The sequence below is a fragment of the Borostomias antarcticus genome (assembly GCF_949987555.1).
Source record: "Borostomias antarcticus genome assembly, chromosome: 4".
NCBI lineage: Eukaryota > Metazoa > Chordata > Actinopteri > Stomiiformes > Stomiidae > Borostomias > Borostomias antarcticus.
Window position 1 is genome coordinate 9,945,826 of NC_140237.1, and position 12,500 is coordinate 9,958,325.

A 12,500-nucleotide genomic window follows, 5' to 3' on the forward strand; every position below is an offset into this window, starting at 1 on the left:
CCAGAGGGAAGCAAAAAAACAGTTTCACCCGGGGGCCAGAAAAGTGAGCTTTAGCCTGACTCACGGAGATGGCCCCGTCTGGCGCAACTCGGCACGACTCGGCGAGTTTAAACTAGTAATGGAAAAGGAAATCGGTGCGGTACAGTATGGTTTGACTCAGCATGGCCAAAAGCTCCATGGAAAAACCCTACAGGTTCCTCCCTCCCTCCCTCCCTCCCTCCCTCCCTCCCTCCCTCCCTCCCTCCCTCCCTCCATTCTAACTGTTCTTCCTCCTCTCCTCCTCTTCCTCCTCCAGACGGTCGTCCTATAGGAGTGGAGGGCATCCAGGTTTTGGGGACGGGGAACCTGATGATCAGCGATGTGGGGGTGCAGCACTCCGGCGTGTACGTCTGCGCCGCCAACAAGCCGGGGACCCGCGTGCGCAGGACGGCTCAGGGACGACTGGTGGTCCGAGGTGAGCGGCCCTAACCCCGACCCCTGACCCCTGACCCTAACACCATCACCCTTTAACTTCTAACTTTCAGGACAAAAGAGGAACGAGAACGGTCAACCGATCCATATGAAAGTGCTTCTTTAACATTAAGAGAGAAGGTGGTAGTGAAGCCCTATTAGCATGTACAATCAATCAATCAACCAATCACCAATCAACCAATCAACCAATCAACCAACCAATCAACCAATCAACCAATCAACCAATCAACCAATCAACCAATCAACCAATCAACCAATCAACCAATCAATCACCTTTATTAATCGGACACTGGTCCATATAAAAAACACATACAACAATAATACAAGACAGGGATACAAAAAAGGGTTTAAACTCAGTGTAGAAGACACTGGTACCAATATGTCCAGAAATTGAATCTTACAACGCTAAACTTGGGGTTAGTCAGCAGCTGGATGACTTCATTCTGTGACCCATTTGAGCGGCAGACCACAGCTTAGAAAGAAACTGGCTACAGTTGTTTTCTAATTGCTTTCGACCCAAGCCTCCGGAGACAGTGGTACTTAACCTCTCCCCACACCTCCATCTCCCTCACCCCCAACTCCTCAACCTCCCCACCTGACCCCTCCATACCCTCTCCCTCACCTCCTCCTCCTCCGACCGACCAATAGGAGTTGTTCAGAGCTGGGCGGCTCCTGTATCAGCCACCAATCAGGAAGCGTTCAACATCTGCAGCTCTCTCTGTATTGATCAGGGGGCCCACACTCAGGCGCCAGCCAATAGAAATCCTGCCCTTTGGTCCAGCCAATAGAAATCATGCTCCTGGTCAATATTTCGTTTAATCTTCCCATCCCCTCGTAGGGAAGCCCCTGCTCTCTGTCTCTCCGCGGAGGAAACCCTGGCTTTTAATTGTGTGTCAACGTGTCAGTTCTCTTTATTGATTTGTGAAAACTCGAACGTGCCTCGCTTCCAGTGTATCACAGGAGCGAGACTTGGTTCAGCATTCCAGCGTTTACCTCCCTAGAAATCTAGATTCTTCAGCTGCACTCTGGAACTGCGTCTTTGTGTCTCATATACTGAAGGATAGCTTCATGAGAAATAAACCAATGTGTTTAGGACTAACAAGGGATGAGGTGAGGATCTGGAGCAGCAGAGGCTGGGGATGAGGGTGAGGTCGGGGATGAGCGTGAGGATGAGGCTGGGGGTGAGGGTGAGGATGAGGCTGGGGAAGAGGGTGAGGTCGGGGATGAGGGTGAGGATGAGGCTGGGGGTGAGGGTGAGGATGGGGTGAGGTGAGGCCGGGGATGAGGTTGGGGAATAGGATGAGGCTGGGGATGAGGGTCGGGCTGGGGATGAGGTTGGGGAATTGGTGAGGCTGGGGATGAGGAGGATGGGACGGTGAGCACAGCAGTCCTCTCTGGATGAAGAGAAAGAGGGATGGAAGGAGAGGGAAGAACGGAGAGAGAGAGAGAGAGAGGGGGGGGGGGGTAGCTCTGCTAGAGGAGGAGTAATGTGGGGGGAGAGGGAGTCTGAGAGAAAAACTGGAGCGAGCGAGAAAGAGAGAGTGCTTGATGATCAGAACCACGCCATCACATCAATACTCCCAAGGGACTCACTATAGGCCAGCGCAAAAGCAGACCAAATCAAATCAAATCAAAGCTTTATTTGTATAGCGCATTTCATACCCAGAGGCAACACAATGCGCTTTACAGAGAACAAGGGAGGTGGGCATACAACCCACTCTCTACATATTCCAGACAAGTCTAATAAAAACTCATAAATATTACCTAAACCCCCCCCTCATCCTAACCCCCACCCCTCATCCCTAACCCCTCCCCTCATCCCTAAACCCCTCCCCTCATCCCTAACCCCTCCCTCATCCTAACCCCCTCCCCTCATCCCTAAACCCCTCCCCTCATCCCTAACCCCCTCCCCTCATCCTAACCCCCACCCCTCATCCCTAACCCCCTCCCCTCATCCCTAACCCCCACCCCTCATCCCTAACCCCCACCCCTCATCCCTAACCCCCATCACTCATCCCAAACCGCTCCCCTCATCCCTAACGCCCCCCTTATCCCTAACCCCCTCCCTTCATCCCCCTGACCCTCCCCTCATCCCTAACCCCCCCCCCCTCATCCCTAACCCCCATCCCTCATCCCTAACCCCCTCCCCTCATTCCAACCCCCTCCCCTCATCCCAAACCCCCCCCCCCTCATCCCTAACCCCCACCCCTCATCCTCAAACACAGAGAGAGAGAGAGAGAGATATTCTGGATGACGACGACAAGCAAGGGATGAGAGTGAAGAGATAAATTACAATAAAGAGGGAAGGAGGAGAGGAAAAGAGAGGGATAGCTCAGAGACAGAGGAGGAGAGGAAAAGAGAGGGATAGCTCAGAGACAGAGGAGGAGAGGAAAAGAGAGGGATAGCTCAGAGACAGAGGAGGAGAGGAAAAGAGAGGGATAGCTCAGAGACAGAGGAGGAGAGGAAAAGAGAGGGATAGCTCAGAGACAGAGGAGGAGAGGAAAAGAGAGGGATAGCTCAGAGACAGAGGAGGAGAGGAAAAGAGAGGGATAGCTCAGAGACAGAGGAGGAGAGCTGATTGGCAGACAGAGCTGCTGACGTGCGGATGCAGGAGGGTTGAGGGGGAGGAGCTCTCAGGCTGAAGCTGCAGTCATCCCATTAACACACTGGTTATTAATGACATTACTCACGTTATCAACCCGCGAGATAATATTGATGCCGGTGATAAGAGGAGGATGAATAATGGGGACATTAATTCCATCACCGCAGACACACACACACACGCACACACACACGCGCACACACTCGCACGCGCACACACACACACGCAGCACACACACACACACACAGACACACACAACTTCATACCCTGCCCCCAGCTCTGCAGACTTAAAGCAGGAGGGACAATATCATAATGTTAACCTGCCCCCCCCCCGCCCCCCCCTCCCAGCCCCAGCGGAGTTCGTCCAGCCCCCCCAGTCCATCTCTCGGCCGGTCGGCACCACGGCCATCTTCACCTGCCAGGCGCAGGGCGAGCCGCTGCCCCATCTCACCTGGCTGAAGAACGGGCAGATCCTGGAGCCCGGGGGCCACGTCAAGCTCCGCAACAACAACAGGTGAGGCAGGGGGCACACACACGCACACACACGCACACACACGCACACACACGCGCGCACACACACACACACGCACATGCACGTGCACACACACACACACACGCACACACACGCTCACGTGCGCACACACACACACGCACATGCACGCGCACACACACACGCGCACACACACAGACACACACACACATACATGCAAGCACATAAGTTCATGGACGCACACACTCACTCACATACCATAAATTGTATACACAGAGTACATTACATGAAAAGCAATATTTCTCGCTATACATACAAAGCATTCATATCTCCTTATCTCCTGATGCTGTATCAACAACATATGGCCGGGCTCTGATTCTCTGTGTGTGTGTGTGATTGTGCACCGCCCGCGTGTGTGTATATGTGTGTGTTCTATTGTCATGTCTCTCTTCATTTGGTGATATTACAGTTAAACGGAACTGTGTTGTGACATAGCAGGTACAGTATACCTCACCTGGTGTTGAGAGGACTTCTGTTTATTGTTAGGACTGGTCCCCTGAAACTGAGTCTGTTTACTGTTAGGACTGGTCCCCTGAAACTGAGTCTGTTTACTGTTAGGACTGGTCCCCTGAAACTGAGTCTGTTTACTGTTAGGACTGGTCCCCTGAAACTAAGTCTGTTTAATGTTAGGACTGGTCCCCTGGAACTGAGTCTGTTTACTGTTAGGACTGGTCCCCTGGAACTGAGTCTGTTTAATGTTAGGACTGGTCCCCTGAAACTGAGTCTGTTTACTGTTAGGACTGGTCCCCTGAACATGGTCTGAGGAACAGGAATATTCTCCATTTAAATGAGCTTACAGTAGCTCAAGACTAACTTCATGTGACACACGGGTCCCTCTGTGTGTGCATGTACAGTATGTGTGTGTGTGTGTGTGTGTGTGTGTGTGTGTGTGTGTGTACTGTACATGTGTTTTGGTGAGTGTATGTGTGTGTGTTAGTCACGCAGAGAGAGCTGGGTAAATGAAGTGAATCAATTTCATATACAGTATAAAATCAATGGAGAGTGTGGAGGAGTAAGATGAAGGAGGAGGAGGAGGAGGTGGGAGGAGACACTGTGATCCCTCACGCTCACAACTCCTCCCTGCTCCACTAGTCCACCCTCTCACTAGTATTATACCAGTCACCCTGCTCTACTAGTCCACCCTCTCACTAGTATTATACCAGTCACCCTGCTCTACTAGTCCACCCTCTCACTAGTATTATACCAGTCACCCTGCTCTACTAGTCCACCCTCTCACTAGTATTATACCAGTCACCCGGCTCTACTAGTCCACCCTCTCACTAGTATTATACCAGTCACCCTGCTCTACTAGTCCACCCTCTCACTAGTATTATACCAGTCACCCTGCTCTACTAGTCCACCCTCTCACTAGTATTATACCAGTCACCCTGCTCTACTAGTCTACCCTCTCACTAGTATTATACCAGTCACCCTGGTCTACTAGTCCACCCTCTCACTAGTATTATACCAGTCACCCTGCTCTACTAGTCCACCCTCTCACTAGTATTATACCAGTCACCCTGCTCTACTAGTCCACCCTCTCACTAGTATTATACCAGTCACCCTGGTCTACTAGTCCACCCTCTCACTAGTATTATACCAGTCACCCTGCTCTACTAGTCCACCCTCTCACTAGTATTATACCAGTCACCCTGCTCTACTAGTCCACCCTCTCACTAGTATTATACCAGTCACCCTGCTCTACTAGTCCACCCTCTCACTAGTATTATATCAGTCACCCTGCTCTACTAGTCCACCCTCTCACTAGTATTATACCAGTCACCCTGCTCTACTAGTCCACCCTCTCACTAGTATTATACCAGTCACCCTGCTCTACTAGTCCACCCTCTCACTAGTATTATATCAGTCACCCTGCTCTACTAGTCCACCCTCTCACTAGTATTATACCAGTCACCCTGCTCTACTAGTCCACCCTCTCACTAGTATTATACCAGTCACCCTGCTCTACTAGTCCACCCTCTCACTAGTATTATACCAGTCACCCTGCTCTACTAGTATTATACCAGTCACCCTGCTCTACTAGTCCACCCTCTCACTAGTATTATACCAGTCACCCTGCTCTACTAGTCCACCCTCTCACTAGTATTATACCAGTCACCCTGCTCTACTAGTCCACCCTCTCACTAGTATTATACCAGTCACCCTGCTCTACTAGTCCACCTCTCACTAGTATTATACCAGTCACCCTGCTCTACTAGTCCACCCTCTCACTAGTATTATACCAGTCACCCTGCTCTACTAGTCCACCCTCTCACTAGTATTATATCAGTCACCCTGCTCTACTAGTCCACCCTCTCACTAGTATTATACCAGTCACCCTGCTCTACTAGTCCACCCTCTCACTAGTATTATACCAGTCACCCTGCTCTACTAGTCCACCCTCTCACTAGTATTATACCAGTCACCCTGCTCTACTAGTCCACCCTCTCACTAGTATTATACCAGTCACCCTGCTCTACTAGTCCACCCTCTCACTAGTATTATACCAGTCACCCTGCTCCACTAGTCCACCCTCTCACTAGTATTATACCAGTCACCCTGCTCTACTAGTCCACCCTCTCACTAGTATTATACCAGTCACCCTGCTCTACTAGTCCACCCTCTCACTAGTATTATACCAGTCACCCTGCTCTACTAGTCCACCCTCTCACTAGTATTATACCAGTCACCCTGCTCTACTAGTCCACCCTCTCACTAGTATTATACCAGTCACCCTGCTCTACTAGTCCACCCTCTCACTAGTATTATACCAGTCACCCTGCTCTACTAGTCCACCCTCTCACTAGTATTATATCAGTCACCCTGCTCTACTAGTCCACCCTCTCACTAGTATTATACCAGTCACCCTGCTCTACTAGTCCACCCTCTCACTAGTATTATACCAGTCACCCTGCTCTACTAGTCCACCCTCTCACTAGTATTATACCAGTCACCCTGCTCTACTAGTCCACCTCTCACTAGTATTATACCAGTCACCCTGCTCTACTAGTCCACCCTCTCACTAGTATTATACCAGTCACCCTGCTCTACTAGTCCACCCTCTCACTAGTATTATACCAGTCACCCTGCTCTACTAGTCCACCCTCTCACTAGTATTATACCAGTCACCCTGCTCTACTAGTCCACCCTCTCACTAGTATTATACCAGTCACCCTGCTCTACTAGTCCACCTCTCACTAGTATTATACCAGTCACCCTGCTCTACTAGTCCACCCTCTCACTAGTATTATACCAGTCACCCTGCTCTACTAGTCTACCCTCTCACTAGTATTATACCAGTCACCCTGCTCTACTAGTCTACCCTCTCACTAGTATTATACCAGTCACCCTGCTCTACTAGTCCACCCTCTCACTAGTATTATACCAGTCACCCTGCTCTACTAGTCCACCCTCTCACTAGTATTATACCAGTCACCCTGCTCTACTAGTCCACCCTCTCACTAGTATTATACCAGTCACTCTGCTCTACTAGTCCACCCTCTCACTAGTATTATACCAGTCACCCTGCTCTACTAGTCCACCTCTCACTAGTATTATACCAGTCACCCTGCTCTACTAGTATTATACCAGTCACCCTGCTCTACTAGTCCACCCTCTCACTAGTATTATACCAGTCACCCAGCTCTACTAGTCCACCCTCTCACTAGTATTATACCAGTCACCCTGCTCTACTAGTCCACCTCTCACTAGTATTATACCAGTCACCCTGCTCTACTAGTATTATACCAGTCACCCTGCTCTACTAGTCCACCCTCTCACTAGTATTATACCAGTCACCCTGCTCTACTAGTCCACCCTCTCACTAGTATTATACCAGTCACCCTGCTCTACTAGTCCACCCTCTCACTAGTATTATACCAGTCACCCTGCTCTACTAGTCCACCCTCTCACTAGTATTATACCAGTCACCCTGCTCTACTAGTCCACCCTCTCACTAGTATTATACCAGTCACCCTGGTCTACTAGTCCACCCTCTCACTAGTATTATACCAGTCACCCTGCTCTACTAGTCCACCCTCTCACTAGTATTATACCAGTCACCCTGCTCTACTAGTCCACCCTCTCACTAGTATTATACCAGTCACCCTGCTCTACTAGTCCACCCTCTCACTAGTATTATACCAGTCACCCTGCTCTACTAGTCCACCCTCTCACTAGTATTATACCAGTCACCCTGCTCTACTAGTCCACCCTCTCACTAGTATTATATCAGTCACCCTGCTCTACTAGTCCACCCTCTCACTAGTATTATACCAGTCACCCTGCTCTACTAGTCCACCCTCTCACTAGTATTATACCAGTCACCCTGCTCTACTAGTCCACCCTCTCACTAGTATTATATCAGTCACCCTGCTCTACTAGTCCACCCTCTCACTAGTATTATACCAGTCACCCTGCTCTACTAGTCCACCCTCTCACTAGTATTATACCAGTCACCCTGCTCTACTAGTCCACCCTCTCACTAGTATTATACCAGTCACCCTGCTCTACTAGTCCACCCTCTCACTAGTATTATACCAGTCACCCTGCTCTACTAGTCCACCCTCTCACTAGTATTATACCAGTCACCCTGCTCTACTAGTCCACCTCTCACTAGTATTATACCAGTCACCCTGCTCTACTAGTCCACCCTCTCACTAGTATTATACCAGTCACCCTGCTCTACTAGTCCACCCTCTCACTAGTATTATACCAGTCACCCTGCTCTACTAGTCCACCCTCTCACTAGTATTATACCAGTCACCCTGCTCTACTAGTCCACCCTCTCACTAGTATTATACCAGTCACCCTGCTCTACTAGTCCACCCTCTCACTAGTATTATACCAGTCACCCTGCTCCACTAGTCCACCCTCCCACTAGTATTAAACCAGTCACCCTGCTCTACTAGTCCACCCTCTCACTAGTATTATACCAGTCACCCTGCTCTACTAGTCCACCCTCTCACTAGTATTATACCAGTCACCCTGCTCTACTAGTCCACCCTCTCACTAGTATTATACCAGTCACCCTGCTCTACTAGTCCACCCTCTCACTAGTATTATACCAGTCACCCTGCTCTACTAGTCCACCCTCTCACTAGTATTATACCAGTCACCCTGCTCTACTAGTCCACCCTCTCACTAGTATTATACCAGTCACCCTGCTCTACTAGTCCACCCTCTCACTAGTATTATACCAGTCACCCTGCTCTACTAGTCCACCCTCTCACTAGTATTATACCAGTCACCCTGCTCTACTAGTCCACCCTCTCACTAGTATTATACCAGTCACCCTGCTCTACTAGTCCACCTCTCACTAGTATTATACCAGTCACCCTGCTCTACTAGTCCACCCTCTCACTAGTATTATACCAGTCACCCTGCTCTACTAGTCCACCCTCTCACTAGTATTATACCAGTCACCCTGCTCTACTAGTCCACCCTCTCACTAGTATTATACCAGTCACCCTGCTCTACTAGTCCACCCTCTCACTAGTATTATACCAGTCACCCTGCTCTACTAGTCCACCCTCTCACTAGTATTATACCAGTCACCCTGCTCTACTAGTCCACCCTCTCACTAGTATTATACCAGTCACCCTGCTCTACTAGTCCACCTCTCACTAGTATTATACCAGTCACCCTGCTCTACTAGTCCACCCTCTCACTAGTATTATACCAGTCACCCTGCTCTACTAGTCCACCCTCTCACTAGTATTATACCAGTCACCCTGCTCTACTAGTCCACCCTCTCACTAGTATTATACCAGTCACCCTGCTCTACTAGTCCACCTCTCACTAGTATTATACCAGTCACCCTGCTCTACTAGTCCACCCTCTCACTAGTATTATACCAGTCACCCTGCTCTACTAGTCCACCCTCTCACTAGTATTATACCAGTCACCCTGCTCTACTAGTCCACCCTCTCACTAGTATTATACCAGTCACCCTGCTCTACTAGTCCACCTCTCACTAGTATTATACCAGTCACCCTGCTCTACTAGTCCACCCTCTCACTAGTATTATACCAGTCACCCTGCTCTACTAGTCCACCCTCTCACTAGTATTATACCAGTCACCCTGCTCTACTAGTCCACCCTCTCACTAGTATTATACCAGTCACCCTGCTCTACTAGTCCACCCTCTCACTAGTATTATACCAGTCACCCTGCTCTACTAGTCCATCCTCTCACTAGTATTATACCAGTCACCCTGCTCTACTAGTCCACCTCTCACTAGTATTATACCAGTCACTCTGCTCTACTAGTCCACCCTCTCACTAGTATTATACCAGTCACCCTGCTCTACTAGTCCACCCTCTCACTAGTATTATACCAGTCACCCTGCTCCACTAGTCCACCCTCTCACTAGTATTATACCAGTCACCCTGCTCTACTAGTCCACCCTCTCACTAGTATTATACCAGTCACCCTGCTCTACTAGTCCACCCTCTCACTAGTATTATACCAGTCACCCTGCTCTACTAGTCCACCCTCTCACTAGTATTATACCAGTCACCCTGCTCTACTAGTCCACCCTCTCACTAGTATTATACCAGTCACCCTGCTCTACTAGTCCACCCTCTCACTAGTATTATACCAGTCACCCTGCTCTACTAGTCCACCCTCTCACTAGTATTATACCAGTCACCCTGCTCTACTAGTCCACCCTCTCACTAGTATTATACCAGTCACCCTGCTCTACTAGTCCACCTCTCACTAGTATTATACCAGTCACCCTGCTCTACTAGTCCACCCTCTCACTAGTATTATACCAGTCACCCTGCTCTACTAGTCCACCCTCTCACTAGTATTATACCAGTCACCCTGCTCTACTAGTCCACCCTCTCACTAGTATTATACCAGTCACCCTGCTCTACTAGTCCACCCTCTCACTAGTATTATACCAGTCACCCTGCTCTACTAGTCCACCCTCTCACTAGTATTATACCAGTCACCCTGCTCCACTAGTCCACCCTCTCACTAGTATTATACCAGTCACCCTGCTCTACTAGTCCACCCTCTCACTAGTATTATACCAGTCACCCTGCTCTACTAGTCCACCCTCTCACTAGTATTATACCAGTCACCCTGCTCTACTAGTCCACCCTCTCACTAGTATTATACCAGTCACCCTGCTCTACTAGTCCACCCTCTCACTAGTATTATACCAGTCACCCTGCTCTACTAGTCCACCCTCTCACTAGTATTATACCAGTCACCCTGCTCTACTAGTCCACCCTCTCACTAGTATTATACCAGTCACCCTGCTCTACTAGTCCACCCTCTCACTAGTATTATACCAGTCACCCTGCTCTACTAGTCCACCCTCTCACTAGTATTATACCAGTCACCCTGCTCTACTAGTCCACCCTCTCACTAGTATTATACCAGTCACCCTGCTCTACTAGTCCATCCTCTCACTAGTATTATACCAGTCACCCTGCTCTACTAGTCCACCTCTCACTAGTATTATACCAGTCACTCTGCTCTACTAGTCCACCCTCTCACTAGTATTATACCAGTCACCCTGCTCTACTAGTCCACCCTCTCACTAGTATTATACCAGTCACCCTGCTCTACTAGTCCACCCTCTCACTAGTATTATACCAGTCACCCTGCTCTACTAGTCCACCCTCTCACTAGTATTATACCAGTCACCCTGCTCTACTAGTCCACCCTCTCACTAGTATTATACCAGTCACCCTGCTCTACTAGTCCATCCTCTCACTAGTATTATACCAGTCACCCTGCTCTACTAGTCCACCTCTCACTAGTATTATACCAGTCACTCTGCTCTACTAGTCCACCCTCTCACTAGTATTATACCAGTCACCCTGCTCTACTAGTCCACCCTCTCACTAGTATTATACCAGTCACCCTGCTCCACTAGTCCACCCTCTCACTAGTATTATACCAGTCACCCTGCTCTACTAGTCCACCCTCTCACTAGTATTATACCAGTCACCCTGCTCTACTAGTCCACCCTCTCACTAGTATTATACCAGTCACCCTGCTCTACTAGTCTACCCTCTCACTAGTATTATACCAGTCACCCTGCTCTACTAGTCCACCCTCTCACTAGTATTATACCAGTCACCCTGCTCTACTAGTCCACCCTCTCACTAGTATTATACCAGTCACCCTGCTCTACTAGTCCACCCTCTCACTAGTATTATACCAGTCACCCTGCTCCACTAGTCCACCCTCTCACTAGTATTATACCAGTCACCCTGCTCTACTAGTTCACCCTCTCACTAGTATTATACCAGTCACCCTGCTCTACTAGTCCACCCTCTCACTAGTATTATACCAGTCACCCTGCTCTACTAGTCTTACCTCTCACTAGTATTATACCAGTCACCCTGCTCTACTAGTCCACCCTCTCACTAGTATTATACCAGTCACCCTGCTCTACTAGTCCACCCTCTCACTAGTATTATACCAGTCACCCTGCTCTACTAGTTCACCCTCTCACTAGTATTATACCAGTCACCCTGCTCTACTAGTCCACCCTCTCACTAGTATTATACCAGTCACCCTGCTCTACTAGTCCACCCTCTCACTAGTATTATACCAGTCACCCTGCTCCACTAGTCCACCCTCTCACTAGTATTATACCAGTCACCCTGCTCTACTAGTCCATCCTCTCACTAGTATTATACCAGTCACCCTGCTCTACTAGTCCACCCTCTCACTAGTATTATACCAGTCACCCTGCTCTACTAGTCCACCCTCTCACTAGTATTATACCAGTCACCCTGCTCTACTAGTTCACCCTCTCACTAGTATTATACCAGTCACCCTGCTCTACTAGTCCACCCTCTCACTAGTATTATACCAGTCACCCTGCTCTACTAGTCCACCCTCTCACTA

General features: G+C 49.2%; 1 protein-coding gene across 1 annotated transcript in view; it reads left to right on the top strand.

Moving 5' to 3' along the window:
• LOC311308337 (immunoglobulin superfamily DCC subclass member 3-like) overlaps window positions 1-12,500 on the top strand; it is a gene marked incomplete at both ends in the record, with an annotated part of 40,404 nt that overhangs the window by 9,118 nt on the left and 18,786 nt on the right. The window contains 2 exons of the mRNA XM_084437298.1: window positions 296-454; window positions 3,422-3,587. Of these exons, the coding sequence (XP_084293424.1) occupies window positions 296-454; window positions 3,422-3,587 (325 nt within the window). The remainder of the gene's footprint in view (window positions 1-295; window positions 455-3,421; window positions 3,588-12,500) is intronic.